Raw genomic sequence first — 26151 nt, 5'->3', positions numbered from 1 at the left:
CTGGCCTGTCTATCTGGAAAGCTACCCCTCCAAACTCTAGTATGAACTGCTCCTCGACTTCAACTAGAGCACAGAGAGGGAGCACCTCTCCTTATTTTTTCTCTCATTACCCTACCTTATTTGCTTCATCCTCCTGGTTGGCATTTTATACTCTATTTACCTGTGTTATTATCTGTCTCCCTCACAAGACAGTAAATAAGCGAATACATATACTTATCACGCCAGGGACTGAGTCAAAAAACACACAGGAAGAACAAGAATACAATCAGACTCAGAAAATCAGAGCAGACTATATGTTTAGTACAACGGTCAAAAATAAACCACAAAAATTTTCCTTTAATTTTCCAGATTACACTTCTCTACAATGTTCTCTTTATTGCCCAGTAAATTTACTTGTACAAGGCAAGAGAGACGAATATTTTATCTGGGTATCACTGAGCACTACCTTTGTCTCTAACACTGGAAAAGAGGGGTAATGTATTTTCAATTTTATACGTGCTTTAAAGAATACTGCGAAAAATAAAGAACAAACTTAACAAATGAAACACTAATTGGAACTTAGTGAGATGTCCAGTTTGAATTAAGGAGAAGTCAAAATAATAGACAAATTTAAAACACTCAGCGTTCTTCTGTAAGTTACACAGAAAATACAGAAACTGGCAATATAATATTCCATATCCTTATACCATCAGGATGTTACTTTTTCTCTCACTGATGAATACTTAGATGTCACAATTGAATAAATAAATCTGTTAAAAATCAATTGCTAATTATTTTAAGTAGAGAGATTTTTCCATTTGCAAAATTAACTTCTACTTCAAAATTAAAAGCAGGACTGCATCTTTTACTAATTAGACCCATGTTTTTGAATGGTGGACTTTCTACCAAAGCAGTCACAATACTTAATACAGTGCAAAAATTAAAAAGTATTCTACTTCAGACATTATCAATTTAGGTATGATTTAGAGAAATACAAAGGTTCTATCTTAAGATTTTTCTCTACCCAAAGTCCTTCCTCTCTTTACCAACCAGATACCACAGAACCTCAAATTCCAACTCAAGAATCATTGAGTATAAACACTGACTTTTCCTCTGATTCCAAACTCAGGAGGGTTTTACTCGAGATGTGCAGTGTGTTTCCCTCCCAGGTACTGAGGAGCTTCAAGGGCTTCCTCAAGCTCTCTTCTATTACTCTGTCTGCACCAAGGGTAGCTCTTCAAATTCTTTTCTGAGCTCTACTATTTCCTTGTTTCATATTCTGTTTCTCCTAGAGGCAGTGGATTTCTCTGCCTGTGTTCAGCCTTTCTCCATAGGTACCTTCTTATAAACGGGGAAACTGGCAAGAGGAGGACATCTTGCAGCGGGGGAGGTACGTGGGTAGATAGAAGGGAGCTTAATATGAGGTAATGTAGGCACTAAAGTACTACCTAATATATAACTTCTGGTTATCCTTGCTGGAATATTTTGGTAGCAAGGCACCCTGGAGTTAAGTATATTAGTAAGAAACTGCTTTCCAAATAAACAATGTATACTAACTTCAGACACTAATTATTTAAGAGTTCAACCTCATTAGTATGTCCAAATAAGATCAATATTTCCATTTCTATTTATTCATATAAACAAATATTTATTGTGTACCTACGAAGTATCAGGTACTATTATTATTCCAGAGGTTACAGAGTGAGCAAAACCAATAAAATCTCAGCTCCCGTGATGCTAATGCCTACTAGTGTAGGAAGACAAACTATGATACAAAAAACAGAAAACAGAAGAGGTCACATGCAACAGAAAAATAAAGCAAAGTAAGGAAAAAACAAGAGACTGGTAAGATACAGTGATGTTTTGGAGAGTTATCAGGAGAGGCCTCTCTCCTGAAGGAAGCGCAAGAGCAAGCCAGGAGAATTATGTTGGAAAAACGATTCAGACAAGGGAGTAACACGTGCAAATGGCCTGAGACAGGACTGTGGCTGGTGACGCAATGTGCAGAAGGAAATCAGTGTGGCTGACGTGGGGTGAGTACGTGGGCTAAGTTATTCTTTTAAAGAGTTGTTCATATTTTTCTATCCCCAAAAAGACTGGAAAAGGTTTTAACAGTAATATATTCATGAATACTCACAATGCCACAATTCTATAAAACAAAATCCTTAGCTTACATCCTACCATATTAGGTCACTTATAAAATGAACTTGAAAAAGAAAAACTAGTTTGGAGATTTTTTTTCAGAATGATAAAATGAGAAGTAAATATAAAATTTTACCAAATATGCCATGGTTTATCTTTGATGTTCTCTAAACACAGCAATTGAGACACTTTTACAGATGTCACTGCATCTCTAAGATCCATTTTGTTTGCAAAGAATAAGATTGGTATTCGGCGGTGCTTAATATCTAGAAGAGAAAATAAGACTATCATCACACTTCTGGCTTTTTGGGTCATTTTCCCCCAAATCTTTAAAATTGAAATCCACTAGTACTGTTTTCCAATCACTTCTTTCTATATCACACACACATGCACATTTAAAGACTGTCAGGCATGTATTTGAGCGATAAGAGAATTTAAAAAACACTTTTTCCTAAGACTGTCTGCCCTCTGGCTGGAGTTTTAAAGTAAAGACGAGTGAGGTGGGAGTGGGGTCCTCAGGAAGCAGTCACTGAGCAGCACCTACAAAACGGTCAAATATTTTGTTTGTTTTGCTTCTACTGTCAACACAAAGGAGGCAAACTTCAAACAGAAGTAGAAGGACAATAAACCGGATCCTGATCGTAGATTTTAGTCACAGTATTGTAAGTAACAAGCTAGATGATTTAACGAGATATTTTTACCTTGTTACAATTTTGGAAATATTTTTCACTGTTTTGAATACATAATACATTTAAATAGTTCAAAATTCAGAAGACACAAAATGGCATAGAATAAAAGAATCTCCCTCCCATCTTTGTCCCAGGCCATCCACTTGTCTTCCCTAGAAGAAGCAACCCATATCATCCATTTCTTGGCATCTTTTTAGAATATTTTACATATTTGCCAACAATTACGACATATTATTCTCTATACAAGTAGTAGCAGACTATTCTCACTATTTTATCTTTTGCTTTTCATTTAATTTCATATCTTGGAGATTGCCCCATATCAGTACACATAGAGCAGTTTCTTCATTATGTTAACAGTTGTGGAATATTCTTTTAGTACTATGTACCATAATTTATTTAACCAGTACCCAACTGAGTTACAACTATAAACAATGCTATAATGAATAAACTTACACATAGGAAATTTTGTACATGAGCCAGTATATCTGTAGGATAAATTAGAAAAGTGGAATTGCTGGGTCAAAGGATATGTAAATTGCAATTCTGATAGACAATGATTAGCAAACTGCCTTCCCTTAAAAATTGTATCAATTTAACTTCAACAACAATGTATAAGAATGTTTCCACTGATCTTGCCAAAAGACTTATCAAATTTTTTGATCTTTTCTATGTGATAGGTGATAGGTAAAAAGTGCTATCAGAATGTGCTTACTTACATTGCTGTGAGAAAGGTCAAAAATCTTTCTGTATATTGAAAATATGTTTATATTTCCTTTTTTTCTGAACTATCATGTCATATCCTTTCCCCATTTCTCTATTAAGTTTTTATTTTCTTATTGATTTGCAGGAACACATTAAGTAGTAAGGAAATAAGTCCAGTAGCTATGATATGAACTGCAAATATTTTCCCTTGTTTGTCATTTGCCTTTGACTGCTCATGGGTCATTTGCTTGTCATAAAAAACTTTTTATGTACTCATATTCATCAGTCCTTTCTTTTAGGATTCTGGGTTTTGTGTTCTAGTCAGAAAGGCCTCCTCTTGCCCCAAAATTATTTTAAAAATTCTCCCATATTTTCTTCTACTGCTGTAATGGTGTAATTTTTATATTTAAATATTTAGTCCAGCTGGAATTGATTCTGGAGCAGAGAATGTCAAAGTGGATAAAAAAGCAAGACATAACTACATGATGTTTAAAAGAAACACACTTTGAACATAAGGATACAAACAAGCTCAAAGTAAAAGGATGGAAAAACCTATCTGCACACACACTGAAGTGAAGGAAAGCTGGCAGGGCTCCACTAACATCAGACAAAGTGTACTCAAGATGCAGGGTAATTGTCTTGACATGAGTACAGCCATGTTTGGCCGCTCCATTGACCTACAGCCACCAGCACAAAAAGAAATACAAAGCTGCTTTCTGTGTGGTGGGAACTGGCCTTTTCCCGGGAACTGGCCTTTCTCCCGCGGAGAGAGTTGCAGGTTGTAACATTTCAAGGCTCTTGGAGCGTCATAGCACGGGATGGACTCGCCATCTATGCCGGGCTGGGACGATAACCAAAGAGAACAATACACATACACAACTACTGGGCTGGGACGTTAGCCAGGGGGCTCAGTGCACATATGCCACTGATAACCATTTGTGCATGGAAACACTAAATGCTTGCTCTGCAAACTCTGTAATTGCTTACTCTGAAAATTACTGATGATATAAAAACTGCTGGAAACTAAGACCCGGTGAGAGTTCCACCTGTGGAAGGGACACCTTGCCCAGGACGTGTGATCCTTGCCCAGCCGCGTCTATTGACAGGACTCTCCCGGCAGTGGGGCGTGGATGTTGTGAATAACTGATTTGATGTGAAGTAATTGATTTGATGTGTAATAAGTGATTTGATGTGTTCTCTTTTCGGTCAACCTGGTGTTTCTCTCTCCAGTTGATTTGTGTCATTTCTCTTCAGCCAATGTGGGTGTTTTCCCTTTCCAGTCGGGCTGATGTTTTTTCCCTCTTAATATTTGACCTATTTGGATCTGTTTACAGACTGTCACCTTTACTATCCTCTATATAATAAAATATACCTTCAGTCCATTTGTTTGGAGTGAAAAATGTCTTTTACGTCTCCGATCGAATCCCCGAACCTCTCATAACAGTAATCAAAGAAAAAGAAAGGCATTTAAAAACTATAAAAGGGTCAATCAATCAAGAAAACAAAACAATTTTAAGTGTGTATGTATCTAATAAACAAGCTTCCAAATACATGAAGCAAAATTTGACAGTACTAAAGAGAAATACAAACAAATCCACAATCATAGGTGGATATATCAATGCTCCTCCCTCAGAAATCAAGAGAACAGGTAGACAAAAAATCAGTAAGAATGTGGAAGATGTGAACAACACAATCAACTCACATTTATAGAACTCTTCACCCGACAACAGCAAAATACACATTCTATGTAACTGCTGGTGGAACATTCACCAAGCTAGACCATATATGTTGGGCCATATATTTCTAAGGATAAAATCATACAGAATATGTTCTTTGATCAAATGGGATTAAATTAGAAATCGAGAACAAAAAGATGCCTAGAAAATTCCCAATACATGGGAAATTAAATAACACACTACTAAATAACCCAAGGGTCAAAGAGGAATTCACAAGGTAAGTTAGAAAAGACTTTGAACCAAATAATAAAGAAAACAAACATATCAAAATTTGTGAGATATAGCTAAATCCTTAGAGAATACGTATTGCTTTAAATGCTTATATTAGAGAAAAAGGTATAAAATCAATGATTTCCACTTCCATCTGAAAATAGATGAGACAATAAAATATAATGTAAGTACAGAAAGTTCATAAAAACAAGAGCAGGAATTAATGAAATTAAAAAAAGACAAACCAACAGAGGAAACTAACAAAGGCAGAAGTTGGTTCTTGGAAAATTAATAAAACCAATAAACTCTTTAAAAGATTGAGCAAGAAAAAAGGGAGAAAACATTAATTACCAATATCAGGAATGAAAGACGATATATTATATAGATCTTATAGACATTAAAAGGATAATGAGAGGATGTCGTAAACAATTTTATGCCAACAAACTTGACAACTTAGATAAATTATTAAATTTGGTTACAAATTACCAAAAGTGACTCGAGAAGAAATACAAAACTTTAATAGCCTTATATCCTTTAAGGAAATTGAATTCATAATTCACCCCCCCCCCACAACCCACACAATCCTGACCCAGATGGCTCTGTTGGTATATTCTATCTATTGTCTGAAAAAGAAATAATACCAACTCTACACAAATCCCAAAAAATAAAAAGTGGAGAAGTAAATACTCCCTAAATCATTTTATGAGGCCTCTATCACCTTGATACAAACCCAGAACAAGGGCATTATAAAAAAGAAAATGACAAACTGAAAACCCTCATGAACCCAAGAACAAAAGTCTTTAACAAAACTTCAGCAAATGCAATTCAATAATATATAAAAAAGGTTAATACTCCATGGTCAAATGAGATTTAATTCAGGAATGTAAGATTGGTTTAATACATGAAAATCAATAATGTAATTCATGTGTGAATCATATTACCATTTTAATAGATATAGGAAAAGCATTTGACAAAATATAATATTAGTTTATGACAAAAGTTTTTGGAAAATTAGGAGTAAAAGGAAATTTCCTTGACCTAATAAAGATGTATAGGAAAACCCTACAGTTAACATCATACTTAATGGTAAAATATTAAATGTAAAGAACGGGAACAAGACAAGACTTACCACTTCTACTCAACATTGTACTGGCAGTCCTAGCCAGTGCAATAAGACAAGAAAAAGAATAAAAGGCATAAAGACTGAAAAGGAAGCAGCAGAATGTTTTCTGTTGTTGTTGCAGAAGATATGATTTTATACATAGAAAATTCTAAGAAACTATAGAAAAATTATTAGAATAAATTTAACAATGGCACAGAATACAAAGTCAATATTTTCACACACTAAAAATGAACTATTAGAATACGAAATAAAATATACTATTTACAATAGCTTAAAAAATATAAAAAACTTAGGAATGAATTGAATGAAAGATCTGTAGGACCTCTACACAGAAAATTGTGAAAGATAACTTAGAGAAATTTAGAAAGGCATAAATAAATGAAGTGACACACCATGTTCATGAACACTCAATGTTAAGTCCAATGTTAAGATGTCAATTATCCCCAGATACAATCAAAATAAAATCTCAGCAGGTGTTTTCTGAAAAATTAACAAGCTGATTTAAAAAATTATTAAAAAATATGGGGGACCTAGAACTACCAAAATAATCTTGGAAAAGTGATCCAAGGTTGGAGGATTTATCCTATCTGACTTCAAGATTTATTATAAATCTGTAGTAATCAAGACAGCATGAAAGGACATAAAAGACATCAACAGAACAAAACAGAAAGTTCAGAAATAGGCCCACATATATACAGCCTAATGATATTTGATACAGGTGGAAGTCAAGTGATTTTGACAAGTACGTCAGTGGAAAAGAAAAATTTTTTAAACAAATGGATTCTGGGACAATTAGGTATCTGTATGAAAAAAAGCATAAAAATTCAAGATGGATCCCAGACCTAAACATAAAAGCTAAAGCTATAAAGCTGAAGAAAACACAGGAGAATATCTTAGCAATCTTCGGGTAAGCAAAGAATTCTTAGAGAGTACACAGAAAGCTTGTATACAAAAGAAAAAATTGATATATTAGGGAGGAATCAAAATTAGATACATCTGTTCATTAAAAGATACTGTGAAGAAAATAAACAGGCAAGCCACAGACTGGTAAAAAAGTCTTCAAAACACATATATTTAACAAAGGCCTTGTATCTAGCATATATAAGGAAATCTTACATTTTCAATAATAAGAAGACAAACAACCAAATTAGACAAACGAGCAAAAGATTTAACAAGACATTTTACAAGACAATGTATAAGATCAGCCAAGAGAACATGAAAAAGTGCTCAACCTTATTAGTCATTAGGAAAATACAAATTAAAAGCACAATGAAATCCTACTACATATTCAGTAGAAATGCTAAAATGAAAAAAACTAACTTCAATTGTTGGAGAGGACGTGTAGCCACTAGAACTCTCACACACTGCTGCCAAGAATGTAAAACAAAATAGCACAGCCACTTTGAAAAACTGACTGGCAGTTTCTTAAAACATTATCCATATACCTATGGATGGAATGACCCAGGAATATCACTCCTAGACATGCTTCCAAAGAAGAAATGCAGGTGAAAAGGTGCTCAGCATCACCAATCATCAGGGGATGCAAATGAAAACCACAATGAGATATCACCTCACACCTGTCCGAATGGCTATTATCAACAAGACAAGAGATAAGTGTTGGTGAGGAACAGGAGGAAAAGGAACCCTTGTGCACTGTTGATGGGAATGCAAATTGGTCCAGCCACTATGGAAAACAGTATGCAGGTTCCTCAAAAAATTAAAAATATAACTACCATATGATCCAGCAATCCTACTTCTGGGTAGTTATCTGAAGGAAACAAAAACACTAACTCGAAAAGATATATGCAACCCCCATGTTCACTGCAGTAATAGCCAAGACATGGAAGCAACCTAAGTGTCCATCCATGGATGAATGGATAAAGAAAATGTGGTATATAAACATAATGGAATATTCAGCCATAAAAAAGAAGGAATTCTTGCCATTTGCGACAACGTGGGTGGACCTTGAGGGCATTATGCTAAGTGAAATAAGTTAGACAGAGAAAGACAAATACTGTATAATCTCACTTAGATGTGGAATCTGAAAAAATAAAACAAAAATAACTGAACTCACAGATACAGAGAACAGACTGGTGGTTGCAAGAGGCAGAGGGTGGGGGTGGGGCATGAAATGGGCAAAGGGGGTCAGAAAGTACCAACTTTCAGTTATAAAATAAATAAGACACAACATGTAATGTAGCATGGTCACTGTAGTTAATATTACTGTATTATGTATTTGAAACAGGCTAAAAGAGTAGATCTTAAAAGTTCTCATCACACGAAAAAATTTCTGACTGTGTGGTAAAGGATGTTAACTAGACTTACTGTGGTGATCATTTCACAATACATACAAATATCAAATCATTCTGTTGTACACCTGAAACTGATAAATGTTATATGTCAATAATATCTCAACAACAACAACAAAAAAGAATATTCTTAGCAGCTTTATTCATAATTGCCCTAAACTAGAAACAGCCCAGATGTCAATCAATGGGGAACTGGATTACAAACGGTGGTATATTCACATAATAGAATATTACACAGCAATTAAAAGGAATAAATAAGTAATACATACAACAACATGGGTGACTCCCCAAAACATTATGCCGAAGGAAAAAACCTAGACACAATGTATGTACTTTCCCCCCAATTTATATGAAACTGTAGAATAGGCAAAATTAATCTGGTGATAGAAATCAGATTAGTATTCCTCTGGCGCCAGGAGTGTGTGTTGACTGGGAAGGGGCATGAGAGAACTTTCCGGGGTGATGAAAATGTTCTGTTTCTTGACAGGGAGTGTAGTCACGTGAGTGCATGCATTTGTCAAACTTACTGAACTACATCACACTGGAGCATTTCACTATATACAACTTATACTTCAGTTTTAAAAAAAGTTCACATACACTTCAGCTGAGAAATCCCTCCTTTGAGAATCTATTCTACAAAATAAATGCAAAATAAATGGACAAGGCTTCAGTTGAGGAAACCAAGGTTCTCACTGTTTTGAAGCAGATTTTGTAGGAATTATTTCATTTTATTGGTCAATATTACCACACGTTTTGGGGAGAAAGTGGAAAGATTAACACAAAGGGAATGCAGAATCAAAAATGCATTTTCAACCCAGATAAAAGACCGATAAGTTTTTTTTTTTTTACTGAGCAAGACTGGCCCTGAGCTACCATCTGTTGCCAATCTTCCTCTTTTTGCTTAAGGAAGATTAGCCCTGACCTAACATCTGTGCCAATCCTCCTCCAATTTGTATGTGGGTCTCCGCCACAGCATGGCTGATGAGTGGTGCAGGTCCGCACCTGGGATCCGAACCTGAGAATCCCAGGCCGCCCAAGAGGAGCATGCTGGACTTAACCACTATGCCATGGGGCAGGCCCCCTGATAACTTTTTAAAAGTGAAATAGTCACATAAAAAGTACAGGCTGGATAATTTTTCCCCCCAAATATTTGAATAAGCTTGAGGTTGTCTGATAAAAATACCAAAAATATTGTGGTTAAGCAGCAAGAATTGTTAGAAAGCCCAACAATATTCCTGTTCCATTTCTAACAAATCCATAGTTCTTTTAAACCACCACATTTTTCTAAATGTCCTAGCACAAAGACCACTTAAAATCTTTTGGCATGAATAAGGCTAGAAATGCAGAGTTCTACAATACTCACGGGAGCATTATTTGTAGTGTGGAAAAAAATCTATCAATAGGTGAATGACTGAATAAATGGTGGTACACTCACAGTATGGCATATTAGGCACCATTAAAAAGAATAATTAGATATATGCAGTCTGACTTTAAAGGATTTCCATTATGCAGTGTTATTTGAGAATAGGAAGATATAGAAGAGTATATAGAATATGATCCTATTTAGTCAATAACAGTGACAGTCCTCATAGTCCCCAACTCTCTACATATCTTTAGTACCTGTATATGTATGTATGTATGTGTACATGTGTATATAATATATATTATTATAATTATTATATATTATTATATGTAATTATTATAATTATATATAATATAATATATATTATATACACATGGTATATATAAAGGTATGAGAGGAAAAATACCAAATTGTTAATACTAACATCTTGAAAGGGGGTTGGGAGGTGGTAGTTGGAATTTAAAAACAGAAAAGATCTGTTTTAAAAGAATTCCCACAATAAATCTATAAGAAATGCTGTGATTACACACTCATACACACACAAGCGCATGTAAAGATGGTAACCAAAAAAATTTTAATGAGTATTGAAATACATAGAATTTTACTTTCTTTCTTATTCTTTTTCTGTCTGCATTTTTTGCTATTGACACATATTCTTTATGTAATCATAAAAAAAAGGTATTTTTATTTTGGGGGAAATAAAGGTCAAAGACCTGGAAAACATTGCAAAAAGCTTTGAAATTTAAAAAATATATGGTGTGGCAGATAAAGGTATTATGAATTCTGCGTTATTAATAGAGCTTTAAAATTCAAAAATTTTAAATAAAAGATAATTACATAGTGTAAGCAACACTTTTTTGCCGACCCCAAAGAACAAAACATCGTATGTTAACAGACCCCAAAGCAACAGACCTCACAGACTGAAAGATGCACACACATACCTGGATGGTTCAGAAGAGTATCGAGTTCTTCCTTGGCCACAACCATTCTTAACCTATCACTACTGTCAATGACAAAGATAATGGCTTGTCCTTCTCTGTAAAATATAAAGAATGAGAAAAATTAAGACACACTTACACATTTTTCCAAGTTTGCTATCCATTTGCATTTCCTAACCTGTGTATTATCTCCTCATATCCTATGTCCATTTATCATTACAGGCTTTGGTGCTGTTTCTTCTTAGTTTATAAGAGTGATTAATACATTAACTATTAGTCATATTTCACGTAAAATATTTTCATTTGGATATGATAAATTTAATACTTTATTTCATAATTTTAAAAAATTACAAGCAAAACTATAACTATTACAGATACAATGATTAATATTTTCATGTACATCAATTTTGACATTTCCTTTGCGTATATTCACATGTGAATATCTACATCTGTATTTAAATGGGATCCTGCTGTTTTACACCCTGCCTTTCTGATACATATGTACATTTCCTTGATCTTTGTGCAGTATAGTTTGGATCTACTTTTATATGAAACATTTCAGCTCCACACCAGTGCTTCTCAAATATTTTGTACCAGAACCATAGCGAGAAATACATTTTACATTAAGATGCAATAGACATGTACATTCAAAATACATTTGAAATATGTCTCCTGAAACAAATACTTACAAACAGCTTTTACTTTATTCTATTTTTTTTTTTTTTGTGAGGAAGATTAGCCCTGAGCTAACATCTGCCAATCCTCCTCTTTTTGCTGAGCAAGATTGGCCCTGGGGTAACATCCATGCCCATCTTCCTCTACTTATATGGGACGCCGCCACAGCACGGCGTCGGTGCCTGCCTGGAGTCCAAACTTGCGAACCCTGGGCCGCTGAAGTGGAATGCTCGAACTTAAGCCTCGCTACACCACCGGGCCAGCCCTCTGTTTGATTTTTTTAAACTGATAACCAGCCACTGAACTGGTTTAAGAATTCAGATATAGGTCATAGCGGCACTTCAAAAATCACTGATTCCCTCTGCACCTTTCTTTTAATGTTTATGAGGTACTCTAGTGCATGGATCTTTCATCAAATATTGTGTCAAGCTTCTATTGATGGACTTATAGGTTATTTCTAATTTTCATTATTATGGAAAACTTTGGGACAAACATTCTCCTAAATACATTTTTAAAATTTCTTGATACTTTAAGATTTGTGTCTAGGAATAAAATTTCTAGAAATACATACAAAATTTAAAGTTTCAGATAAACACTGACCAATTGTCTTCCAGAAATGCTGTATCACTTCACACTACTACCAGCACTCTCCCCGTACCCTTGCAGCATGGCTATCATTCTTTTCAATTTTTGCCATTCTAACAGCATATTATCTTACTTTGCATTTCATTAGTTGCTAGTGAAGTTCAACATTTTTTCATATATTTATTAGACATTTATACTTTCTTGTGAATCACTTATTCGAGTCATTAATTAAGATTTTAAAGCTCAATGTCATTAGTAATCATATGAATATGAAAATAAAACAACTTTTTAATACCATTTTCTCCTATCATTTAAAAAAAAAGAATGCAGATCCACACAGTCATACATTACTAGTAGATACAGAAACAGGTACAGTTGGAAATATCTACCAAGAGCTTTAAAAATGTTCAATCACTTTGAGCCAGTAATTTTATTTCTGGAATTTATTCTAAAGCAACATGAACTACAACAAAGTTTTATGCAACAAGATGTTAACTGAAGACTTGTTTATAATCTTCAAAAACTGAGAATAGCCTTAACGTTCAAAAATAGAGAAATGATTAAGCAAATTTTGGCATAGGCATATGAAAAAGTATCAGGCAGTCATCAGAGTTATATTCTTTGTCTTTTTTTTCCTCATTTATTCTTATCATAGAATGTTAACTGGAAAAGCAGGATAAAAAACTATCTATGGTACGTAATTCAGAGGGCTCCTTTCTCAATTATGTAAAGTGCACAATATATATATTTCTAAAAAGAAGAAACATATCAAAAAGATTAACAATGGTAAATTTATTAGCAGTGAGATTTATGAAAAACAATTTTTATATGCTTTTCTACATTTTCCAAACATTACAAAATGTGCACTCCTTATATTTTATACCTTATTTCTTTTTTATATTGTAAGACTAATACGCAAAATTACAGAATCATTTAAAATCATTACAGAATCATATAAATGCCAAAATAAACTTCCCTTATAATCTTATTACTCAAAAAACAAATTCTATTAATGGTGTGGTGCACATTCCACTAATAAATTTTCTTCTCTTTATATATACTAAGCACATATTTTTATTCAGAATATTTTTCTTCATATAATGGAGCTATGAAAACATGTCATTATAAACAGTGCTCAGCACACATTCTTCTATGCATCTTTGCCTACTAGTCTCAGTCACAACAGCACACTTTTCACAAAGCAAAAATAATGGCTGCAGACATGAACATTTTTCACTTTAACAGATATTGATAAGTTATCCTGAAAAAGATGTCACATTGCCACTATAAGAGTGGCTTGTTTTGCCAACAGTAGACTTGTAATTAATCTTTTTAGCCTCTTTCAGTCTAACCAATTAACAGGTACTTGCTTTTTCACAATCATAAGAGTACAGTGATACAGGAAATAAATCCACTATTACTGCAGACTTCTCAATAGCAACAACATTCACCCTTCAACCTACAATTTATCTATTATAGTCCTCAATTTATTAACTTCTTCCAAAAAGATTTTGAAGAAAAAGGAATTAAAATCAGAAAAAAAGTTGTCTTTTTTGAAGTACTATTTTCCTCATATTTTTGTTCCCTTTAATTAAAATAAATGTTATTTTTAAAAAAGTAGCTAAAGTAAATACATTTTTTTTAAAAAAGGAACTGTTTATCAACTAATCAGAGAAGGAATAAAAAAAATCCTATACTGAAAACTCAGGTTTCCTAAAAGAACAAACAAACAAAACAAACTCTCATATTTCCCCAGGAAATTTAATGCAGAATACCACAAACATGCCACTTTTCCTTTTCCAAACTGACCCTCAAATCTAAAGCAATCTTTTACCTCTACCTCAGAGGTCCTCTGGATCTATATGATTTAAACAGGCCTTCAATCTATTAAAGTACTCATTGAAAAGAATATCTGGAATAAATCTCCTTTGGTTCATATCCGAGGAATACAGTGTTCTGTGTTCCTTCGTTAGCAGGAAAGAATCAATCAATCAAAATTAAAATCCGATCTGGCAGTCATCACATACCATTTCAAGGCAAGAGTTAATAATGACAAAAGGGCATTTCATCAAGGGATGCTGTTTGTAAGTTTCAGACTCCAAAAGTGAGTCACACTGGTCTTGTATGGAATGAAGGAGTCCGAGCAATAACAGAAGTTAATGAATTCATTTTAGCACTACATGTAAATCTCAAGAGGGTATAATACCTCGGGATCCTAGCAACTTGGCAGCTGTTAATATGAAGTAATTAGTGAACACTTGATTTGCATATGCTGAAAAATACCTTGTTTAGAATTGCTTGTTGAACAAATAGATCAACCATTAGACAGTTAGCACTGTTACTTTAACTAAATTTATTCTATAAATCTTTACTGCCCAGCACCATACTTGGCCTTGAAAAAATAATCTGAATAAGAAATAACCCCTGCCGTTGCAGAGTTCACAATCCCATTACGGAGGCAGCTATGGTACATGACTTTAAGATGTAATGACTACAGAGGTGTGAGTGGACAAAGTACTGTGTGAACATGGGGGAAACAATAACTGGGCAAAACAGTGCAACTTCTGTGGAAATTAATAAAGAAACCTTAACTAAATTGGAAGGAAGGCCTGTAGGGAGAGCTCTCACGCCCTACCACACATCATCCATCACTCCAAATAGAAACAGCCCTGCACTTGCATCTCCAACAGCAAGTAAAGCTCCTTTACTACTGAAGGAAGATTTCTCTTCCCACCCGGCAACAGCCCAGCCAATGAGAGACTTTTGCTGCCCTGAACTGTTAGCTCCCTCCAACCGACTTTGGTTTAGAACAGCCTCTCCCTACTCCCCCTTTTCCTCTATAAAAGCAGCTCCTCTGCTTTGTCTGCTGGATTTGCCCATGGTTTGCCATAGCATGCACATTCCCAATTGCAGTTCTTTTGGTTATTCCTGAACAAACTCATTTTGAGGGTAAAATAACAGGTGAATTTGCTTTTAAGTTGACCTTTCACAGAGGAGGTGACTTTTGAGCTAGTCTTTAAAGCATGAAGATATTAACAGTGAGCTGCAGAGAAATAGGGTAGAACAGGGTGTTACAAACAGAGAGAATAGCACATGCAAAGGCCCAAAGTCATGAAGGATGTGAAGCATTTGTGAAATAATGTAAGGTATGATTGTACTTTTTTTTAAAATTAGGAAATGTACTTAAATTGTAGGAAAAATAAACACTGCAACCCAGCCCATGTAATCTCTTAGATTTCTGATCATTATTTGTTACTAAAATAAAGCCATCTAGTTAACTAACATTCACAAACATACTTACTTATAATAGTGTTCCCATAGATTTCTGTATCTTCCTTGACCTGACATGTCAAACACTGTAAAAGACAAACTACAAAAAAATAAAAACCAAAAAAAAACGACTACATTATAAGCCACTAACTTAAAGTGTAACTTTTACTTAAAATTTTAAATTGTTTTTCAACCAAAGAAACCACCCTTGAATACACAATATTCAACTTGGGCCACTTTTCAAGTACAAGTGCCATAAAATGAATTTATTGAATATAAATATAATTTTGCAATGGACAACATACAAAAAAGATATTTTCTTTGTTAGTGAGGTTATTGGAACTTGTCTAAACTCTAAATTCTGAAAACAATCCAGAGGTAGTGGTACAAATATTTTAAAGCCTACAGGCTTCTGAAAAACAAATTACTTTTTCAAAGAGTAGGAGGAATGACTAGGTAGATCTAATATGATCATTTTTCACCCACACCTTCTTTGTCACAAGTAAAATAAAGTGAATTACCTGGACGATTTGAATTTCTCTATGCTGAATCCTATTGTTGGAACTATATCTTGAGATTGAGCCTTTAAGAGAAAATATAAAGTTTAGACATTTGCAGTCACCAAAGAAAAATTTTTCCTCAGGCTAAAAAAAAGCATCCAGATTTCCAATTCTAAAATCTGCCACTAAGGAGATAAAAGGGTTAAACAAAATTATAATTTTTGCAATGGGATCACTGTGTGTGAATTCTTTATAGAAGTTTAAGGTTTATTAATAGTGACTCTGCATAACATGTATGTTTTAATGCACATTTTGTGGCTTGCTGCAAGTTACCTCGGACTTCATGTGGTCTGATAAGTCACTCTGAGTTCATGTACAGAACTTTCTAATCTCTCATCACATACTTATTGAGTTTATACACGCTATGGAGGACTGTCCTCACGTCTAGATGGTGTAGATACATGGTCCCTGCTCTCATGGAGCTGATAATCTAAAGGAGGTAAACAGCAATAAACAACTAGTTACAAATGAACACAGCTTCGGGCAGTGATAAGTGCAATGAAAGGTGGCGCAGGTGGGAGGCCACGGGGCAGAGGAGGGTGGGTCTGGGGCATGGAGGAAGGGTGCTCAGGAAAAGCCTCTCTGAGGAGGTGACATCTGACCGAGGAGTGACTATCAAGAAAGGGAAAAGCTATGCCAAGATCTTGGCAAAGAACATTCCAGTCAGAGGTATTAGCCAGTGCAACGACCCCTCGGCAGGAAGGAACTTAACACTCAGGAACAGTGGAAGGCCTGTGTGTCTAAGGTGTCCTGAGGAAGGGACAGGGCTGTCCGTAACCAAGTGGAAGAGGCAGGGCCTCGAGGCCACGGTGGGGAACTGTGTGTGGAGAAGAGATTGCCAGGGGGCAAGAGAACAGCTGGAGACCCGCCCACAAGCCCCACAGGCAGTAATAGGCCTCGCAGTGACAACTTACCTCATCAGATGCCTCCTCACACTTCCATCATCAAAACTGTGCCTCCTTTTGAATAAAATCCACCCACGTTCTGGTCCAGATGCCCAGGAGTTATTCCTGACTCCTCCCTTTTTACATCCTCCACAGAACCATTTCCTAGCCTTTACTGGTTGCAGCTCACTAACTTAGTTCAGGCCCTCATCATTTCTTGCTTTGAATTACTACAACTGTCTCCTAATGACTCCTAATTGCTCACATGCTCCCTTAGAAAAGCTACTTAACTTCTTTAAGGCTCAGTTTTCTCAAATGTGAAATATATTATTATTACCCTTAATTCATAAAGTTATTATGAGAATGAAATGAGTTAATTGATGCAAAATACTCAACACAGTGTCTGGGCCACAGTAAATACTTAACAAATGTTTGCTATTATAATAATTATACTCACTGATTTCAGTCTCATCCCCAAGCTTCTCCATACTCCCACAAGCGTAACTTAAAACATCTCCCTTCAGTGCATCTTGTTGCTTTCACGTGAAAACAGGAGCAGGAGAGGGACCTGCTGCCCCACATCATATGTTCCCTTTGGTAGTCCACTTCTGGAAACTCAAAATTCAAATGGAAAGACAGAACCTGAAAAGTCCCTGGAGCCTGGTCACCTTGGCAGCAACACCCTGGGGAGAAGCTCCCGCAGGGCGGCCTGGCGTTCGCCCTTCTGAAGTTTGTTTACTCAGCTTTTCCTTCCATCCTAGGAACTGCCTAGTATTCTTCCAAAAACACCTTTCCTTTATGTTAGACAGAATTTATTTTATGCTACTCAGATTCCTGCCTCATACCTTAGGGTTCCTTCACTGCACAACAAATTCTGGAATAGAGTTTCCTAATTGTTGTTGTCCCAAAATGCCCCACTGTTTTGATTTTAAGGGTTTTCATATGCCAATCATCAGCTATTATTATTATAAAAAATATACCAATAATAAAAAAGTGAGGAAGTTAACAGTTTAATGAAAGCTCAGAAAATACGCCTCAAAATAGCAGCCTTGTCTTCACTGAATTGTAATTAGAACCTTTGCCTAGACCCTCCACAATCACCCAGCTTCTTCACAAACTCTTTTTGTTTCCAGAGAATCTCCTTTTAACTTGCTGTTCTACTTAATAGGGATAAAATTAATCAACTTTCTTTTCTTCCTCTCTCTTCTAAAGTTCTAATGTAAGATAATTAGAAAGAAGAAACTCCACAAATCAATCAGGATAGAACAAGATATGTGATCTGGTGCTTCCAGATTCAAGTGGGATTCATTTTCCTCCAAGAATTCCAAAAGATAGTTTCCAACATTCATCTATCTCTGCTCTATCCAGGAATAAAAACATTTGGTCATTCTCCAAGTTAGAGAATAGTATAAAGCAACCATAAGAGTGTAGGAATTATGACCTAAGTGGAATAAACCATCTAAGCCCAGGGATAGACCAACATTAACAAAAATAGAACAAGATTTCTGAGAGAGACCCTATTTGGTTAGTTTCATTAAGTCTGCTAAAAATGATGTCCTTGGTGCCATCAATCATCATTCCCTGCCCAAAAATGAAAATAAAGAAATCATCCATCAGTCCATTCGTTCAAACATATATTTAAGTACCAGCAATATTCTAGGTAATCGGGATGCAGTGTTGAATAATAAAAGATCTGGGCTCTAGTGGAATTTAAATTTATAATGAAGAAAAACTTAATAATCTATTTACCAGCTGAATACGCAAGATATTTTCAGATTGTTTTAATAGCTGAGAATATAAAACTGGGTGATGTGATAGAATGAGAGCATTTACGTTGGGGAATGGGGGGAAAATGGGAATTTTAACAGAAAGGTGTTCATAGAGTGCATCTCTAAGGAAATGACAGCTAAGACCAGATTCTAGAAAAGAGTGATCAGGTTAAAATGTCCCCCCTCTCCCCCTATTCATCAGTTTAAAAAACACCAGCAACCTCAATATATTGACAATTATATTAAATTGTCAGCTTAATATTAAATCCAGCTTGGGTCCAGGAAGTATCTAGTTACCTAGAAAATGATTTTATCCTCAAAAAAAAAAAGAGACTACTTACTATAAATGAGATTTGCAATTTTTTTTGGCAAGACATTTCCTAATAGCACATTGCAGATTTCTACAATTCACTTAATTCGTTAAAAATAATGTTTCTAATTGTGGATGTAAGCTCACAAGAGATTCCTTTTGGGTTCAAAGGTAGGGAGGAAGCAAGTGTTACATCTATATGAGTGACAGAGGTTTGGGGGCCTAAGTCCCATTTCAAGTGGCCTCTTGTCTATCATTACCAAGTCAAAAAAAAAAAAAAAAGGCAAAGCAACTTACTCTGCTCTCAGGATCTAGGTGTGAGTTGTTCTGAGGAGACAGGATATTTGCCTAAAGAGTAAGGCTCAGGAAGTGGGGTCAGAAATTAGGTGATCCCCTTAAAATAGCCGTGGAGCTGTCACAGTTCCATAACTCACCAGATGTAATAGAGAAACAAGGATGTTGGGAAGCAGTAAAGATTAATTAAAAAGCCTCAGTTATTGGCTGTGTACCCACGTTTTCCTGGGGCTTTCCCTGACTAACTCGGTGTATTAGGCAGGGTCAACAGGTCTTTCACAAGACCAGTCTGAAATGGGGATATTAGAATATTTCAAGATGACAGACTGAGCACATGCTGCCTCCTTCCCCTTCTGCCTCAATTCCCTAGAAATGATATAAATTATGAAAAAAAAATCCATAACTAAGTTAAAAAAATAAGAGCAAGAGTCTTCAAAAGACCAACACTGTTTAGGGAAGAAAGGTGTTCCCATCCATACCAAAGAGGATTATTCCTATGATAATAACCATGCCTGGGACAGAAGGTCACTGTACTGTTGGGGATGACAGAAGAAGCGACTGTAATTTCTATCTCGTCCTTTGAATGTTAATTCTGCCAATTTGAGTATAGTAGGCACTGAGGGGCTGGTCTATTTTAAGACTATTAACTGTAGCTCTGGTTTCAATGACTTTGTACTTATTTGAGACTACTTTTACCAAAAAAAAAAAAAAAAATTACTTTTGAGACTATTCCTTGATGTGGAGAGAAATGGAAACACCTCCTATAGAACAGGCCCTTTCCTACAGACACTCCCTATAATTGTGCTCACTTACTGCTGATGTGCAGAAAGGCAGGTCACCAGCCACTGGGCTTCCTAAGCATTAGCCCAGGTTGATCTGCTGATAGCTGGTCCATAGCACTGACTATGGACCCAGGCACAAGTGGTATGGTTCTACTTCACCATACATCCACTGTTCTCTAAGCTCATTTCTGCACCCCATCCAACTGGGTAGGAAACTATATCTTCCTCTTAAGGACTGATAAAGAAATTTCTTGTAATCACCTAGGTCAGGAGACAGACACCAATGTATGTGGGCTTTTTAACCTATTCTTTTCCTTACTAGGGAAGAATCTCTTTTTCCCTGTTTCCATTCAGAGAAAACTCCAGTAAAATGATACTCCTAGTTTGTCTGTCTCCTCTCTCTCAATTTATTCCTCTCCACAGAAAAAAATGACTTCTTTGACTGTTCAGTTTATGAAATGGATCTGAGCATCCTTGGTTCTGACTGCTCAGTTTATGAAATGGATCTGAGCATCCTTGGTTCTGCACCCCTCTCTCTCTCTCGAGGGCCACATGCTTGTTGCAGCTCGCATTCTCATCTGTTCTTAGCCATGCAATAAACCTGGAAGGGTAGGATCTTTCCCTGAGGAAAGCCTGACATTTTGGGAGGCTAATCTCAATTCAAGAGCGTGTTAGCAAGTCCTCTGGCCAGACCCAAATCTTGCCCTCCAAAATCGACCTTTATAATGAAGCTGATATTTTTGATCTCTGCCTGACGTTGGTACGTGTACCTCAGCTGATTCCCAACTCAGCTGGGGAGCCCCTTGAAACACCTAAATTACCCTCCAAATCCATTTTCAGCTTCGCATCTCGGCTGTCACAAACTAACTCCCACCTGAAGGTACACCAGCAGTTAGTTGTTTTTACATGGCAACTCATCCATGTGGAAGGGAGAAGGGACCGGAAGAAAAGAAATCATGGCATTTCTATAATTCCAAAGCAATCTCCACCTAAACAAGCACAACTGAGACTGTTGCAAAAGAAAATGGAGCAGTAGAGCTTCTCATTCTGCCCAACCTGAAGCACCGTTTGGAGGCAATGAAGTCCACCTTTAATTACCATATTTAGGAGCAATATTTCCCACTCACCAGCCATTCAGCCATTCAGAGAATCAGCTTCCTAATTTTTGCCCTTTCTGTATGCAGTCTATATTATTTTTTTATTCAATAATTTTCATTAACTGACGGTTTTTACCTGAATAAATGTATTTACAACTGTAAATGTTGGTTTTCTACCCAATATCCATTCTCCCCTTCTTACTTACAGGACCCCTACTATTTTTGGAAGTAGCAATACACTCTGCTTTAAAAAAAAAACATTCCAGCCTCATGGACAGATAGGGGCAGCCAATGAGGTGTAGGTGAGAGTCATTAGTGGGGCTTCTGGGTAAGCTCTTTCAAGAGGGCCTACTTAGCAAGAAGGCCTATTCTTTTGCCCTGTTCTTTTCTCCTTCCTGTGACTGAGAACATAGACATGATAGTTAACAAGGTCACCATGTGGAGATCCTGAGGATAAAACCAGGCACTAAGGACGCAGAGCAGAAAGATGGGAGATGCCAGGATCTCGCAGGACCACGCAGCTGCCACATCAGTGTGGACACCTCCTCTGGGCTTATTTAGACGACAGAAAAAGAAGGCTCTGTCTTATTTAGTCCACTGTTATGTGGGTTTTCTTTATATGAAGCAGAACCTGACTTGAACTTCTGCATCATGTGTTGAATGTGCTAGCTTATGTGTTTTTCAGTTATTAAAATAATATGTTCACATACTTACTACTTAAATGACTTAAAGTCATCTTACTCACTGCTACAGGTGTGCATACCACACTCTTGGGAAACTGTCTAATTACTCATAGAACCTATAACAATGAGTCACTTTCCCTTTGTTTTGCTCCTCTTGTTAAGAGGGAGCCAAAAAGAAGACAATGCTACCTGAAAGTAAACTCGGCAAATTTGTGAGGCTATTTTGAGGAAAAAAGACACTTGGAAAATATTCCAGTCTAAATAATCAAGATGTACCTGTATCCCCGCATAAAATACACTGCACATTATGGCTGACTGACACCACTTTAAGGTACTACAAGGATTTCATAACAAGATTATATGAAGTTATAATGGCAAACAAACGAATTCTGTACATTAACTTTCTCCAGTAGAAAACACATAAAGCACCTAACACAGATACTCACATTTGCAGGTTTGAGTTTGTTAATGATGGTTGTTTTGCCACTATTATCCAGCCCAAGACATAAAACATGAACCTCCTTCTTCTTCAGGCCAAGCAAGCCTGAGAGTCTGTCTAACAATCCCATAACGTGATTCAAGTATTTACAAACCAGCTGCAAGTCAGGAAAAAAAAAAGTTACGTTACCCACAGGCACCTTAAGTAAGGAAAATATGAGCATCTGTATCAAAAAATTTAATAATTTAAAGACATAATGATATTGTGAAAACCATGTCAATGTAGCTTTGCATTTAGTAAACAGGACTTAAGCTGATTATCAGAAAGGAGCCTTAACTGAAATGCAGATTGGCAGCTTATAACCTCTGGCGACAGAGAATAATGTCCTTGAAATAACTGTACATTTTTCATTGTAATTTATAATATTTAAGAAAAAAATGTGGTTAAACTCAGTATAATGTGGAGTCTGCCATTTGTGATCCTTGAAAATATCTGCAGAGTTTTCTGGAAATCTGGAACACTGTAGGGCAATGAGGTTCACGTAGAGCCTGATGCTGAAGCTTAAAAAGTAGAAGGCAGCCCAGAAAAACAGAAAAATTGAGATTTTGGCTACATCATTGGAGACATTGGCTATATCTTTTTCTGAAGCCAGCCCCATTGTCGTATTTTGCAATAAATGAAGTAACAAGTATTAAATTCACTGTTTTTGTTTGTTTGCTTGGTTATATCTAGTTTGGCTGTGTTTTCTATCAGTAGAAACAAAGAATCCTAACTGATATATTTACCTTAATTTTCCCTTGCACTTTACACACATCTTTGTAAGTCTCCACAAATCCATTTAGGAAGAAGGTTATGTATAAAATACACACAATTTTATTGAACCTTAATAAATATCTGTTTTCTTAAAACTGTAACTTATATGAAATATCCTCAGTATTATTTTAAAAGAACTTTAACAGGTATACTAGCAAAGAATAAGAAAGTAAATACCAATCTTAGATTTTAATCTAGTTCTCTCAAATACTGTAAAAGTTTCTTTGTTAACTTGTCCCTGAAGTGTGCATTTGTTTATTAATTCTTTCTTTGGAAAAAAAAAATCCTTTCAATACAAATTAAAAAAAAAAACTCCATCAGTAATCCAAACACAGAAGTATCTTGAAGTCAAATAAAACTGCTGATGACAGATTGCTGCTCTAGGGTAATTTTATGGCTGTTCACATCCCTCTGAAGGCGCTCCCTTTGGGTCCATCACCCCCCAAAACATTATTATGTGGTGGCAGCAGAGAGATACCCCTTTTGCCAGCCCTCAACTGCTGCGGGAACTACTACAGCAGCAACCACAATACACCTGTGTTCCAAATATTTCCCACTACTCTCTGAACCATCATTTTCAAAGTTCCCTATACATTAATCTCATTTAATTGATTTATTCTCACTTCCATCTAAGCTTCCAGAAGCCTGTCATCTCACAGCTCCTTCAGAATTTTTTATCCCATACCATCCCAGGCAAGGCCATACCCTGAAGGACGTGAGGCTGCAGCAATTTAAACCATAAGAGGCTCTCAAGACTACTGCATCTAAAAGAAGGCTGCATCGTCGACTTGCTTAGGGCCCTTGGGAGGTCATTATGGATGGAAATTTCAAAACTGAATTCCAATAATGTGCAGAAAAGAGAAGGGGCAGTGCCCCACCCAAGCGTGGGGTCTGTATCAGAGCCACAGTGTCTTACCCAAGGGACAGGTTAGATCGCAGGTACTCCATCTGTGTCACCAGAATTGACTTTTCTCCTTGTGTTGGAGAATCAAACCTCATTCAATCCATTCCTCCAAATCTCAGCTTAAGGACAGGCATTTGTAGAGTCTACTTTAAGTCAGCCTTCTGATATCATGAAACAATTCACATAGATCATTTTAATTCAAAGTAAACTTGCTATTACTCACTTTCTTACTTATTGTACTAAATATATTGTTATAAAGGCTTATATCATGTTTTCCACACAGATTTGAACAGATTTTTTAAAATATGACCACTTCTCACATCATCCCCTGTGGGCATCTACTCTAAAGCATCAACTGTCAAAAGCTTGCTATTTGAATATTCATTTTTCAAAGAACTTTGGTTGTGTCCGTTCCTTTTTCATAGTTTATCAAACACCTAAGGCTTCTTATTGAAATATTTTGGGACGTACAATTTAAAAGAGAAGTCAGTTGTTCTAAAAGATATAATTACATTTACTGAAGTTGCTTTATGAACTACTATCATATAGCCTCATATACGCTTCTATTTCTTAGTAATTATACACTCTATAAGTTTACTTTTTGCATGCATGAAAGAAGGAAATAAAAGATAATTCGAGCCACTCAACACTTATGTACCATGTCCTAAGTGCACAGTGGGAGACATAACTCAAGTTTTCTGAAGCTCTACTCCCGCAGCCATGAGTCTCAACCGCGGCTGCACACTGGAATCAACTCCTGGGTTAGTATCTCTGAAGACGTCATCTGTATTTTAACAGCTAACATGTCTCTGACTACAGTCACTACTGAGAACTACTGCCTTCCAGAATCACGTCCAAACTTTCACGCGCATCTTCTAAAGCCGTCCACCGTCTGGCTCCATCCACCTCTCCAGTTCTCATCTGACAGATTCGTCTCTCTGCACACAGCCAATCCAATTCCCCTGGCTGTTCTCTGGGAAACCGCTTCCTAAAGGATTACCCGTGGCCAGCAAGGTCCTGAAGGCGCAGGACGTCATCCGGCTGAGAGCTTGAAAGGCAAGGCGCAGAGAGAGCCGGTGGTCGGCCGAGAAAACGCCAGGAACGGTACCTGGTAAACCTGAAAACGTTCTCGCCCGCATTATAGCACACGCTTCCCGCCCCAGATAAACATGTTTACTCGGCTTTCAGTTTTGATGGTGACGTTTCCACGACACTTCCCACACACCAAATGAAAACGCCCACGTTGGGCAGTGTTAACACCAACCAACCAAACAGAACTTCACCCACCCCGGCCCAGCGGGTCTTCCGGGGCCCCGGGACTCACCGCGCAGGCCCGCTTCTTCCCACCCGTCGCTCATCCGGAGCCACCACCGGGGACAGCGGAGGGCGCGGCCCGTCTCGGGGACGGAGTCCGGCGCCGGCGTCCTGGCCCTGCCCTCGGCGCCCCCACAGCACCGAGGCCCACAGCACCAAGCCCAGTCCGAGCAAAATCGCCCCACGCGCCGGTCACACGGGAGCGGCGGCCTCAGCAGGAGCATCGGGGGCGGGGCGGGCGCGAGGCGTTGCCCTGGCGACCGGAGGGCCTTCCGGTCCGAGGCCACGCCCCCCGGTCTCCGCGAGTCGGCGCCGAGCTCCGGCTGAGGCACGCAGAGCTCCCGGAGACGCCCGAGGCTCGCCGAGGGGGACCAAAGGGAGTGCGAGGGGGTGTGAGCTTGGTGCCGAGACCCCGCGGGGCGCGACGGGAGCGGGCGCGCACGGCCTGTCGGGAGTGTCGCCGCCGGGCCGGGCGCTGCGCCGTGGCCGCACCTCAGGACGCGGCGCGCCCAGGGTGGGAGGCGCGCCGGAGTCGCTCCGCGGCCGCCGCACCGACCTCTGCGGTCCGACAGCCCCGGGCC

General features: G+C 37.3%; 1 protein-coding gene across 2 annotated transcripts in view; it reads right to left on the bottom strand.

Annotated features, from left to right (window-relative positions):
• ARL6 (ADP ribosylation factor like GTPase 6) overlaps positions 1-25645 on the bottom strand; it is a 36572-nt gene extending 10927 nt beyond the window's left edge. The window contains exons 1-6 of one of the 2 annotated variants that reach the window (XM_058555642.1): positions 25581-25645; positions 22547-22696; positions 16243-16304; positions 15753-15821; positions 11195-11289; positions 2258-2387 (exon numbers count right to left, since the gene is read on the bottom strand). In XM_058555642.1, the coding sequence (XP_058411625.1) occupies positions 2258-2387; positions 11195-11289; positions 15753-15821; positions 16243-16304; positions 22547-22669 (479 nt within the window). In that variant the 5' untranslated portion in view covers positions 22670-22696; positions 25581-25645. Of the gene's footprint in view, positions 1-2257; positions 2388-11194; positions 11290-15752; positions 15822-16242; positions 16305-22546; positions 22697-25073; positions 25557-25580 lie in introns of those variants that run through there. The other variant, XM_058555643.1, reaches the window with a different exon arrangement.
• Positions 25646-26151: the final 506 nt, after the last annotated feature.

This window comes from Diceros bicornis, chromosome 15, assembly GCF_020826845.1.
Source record: "Diceros bicornis minor isolate mBicDic1 chromosome 15, mDicBic1.mat.cur, whole genome shotgun sequence".
NCBI classification, from domain to species: Eukaryota; Metazoa; Chordata; class Mammalia; order Perissodactyla; family Rhinocerotidae; genus Diceros; species Diceros bicornis.
This window is presented reverse-complemented; position numbering and strand designations above follow the sequence as displayed.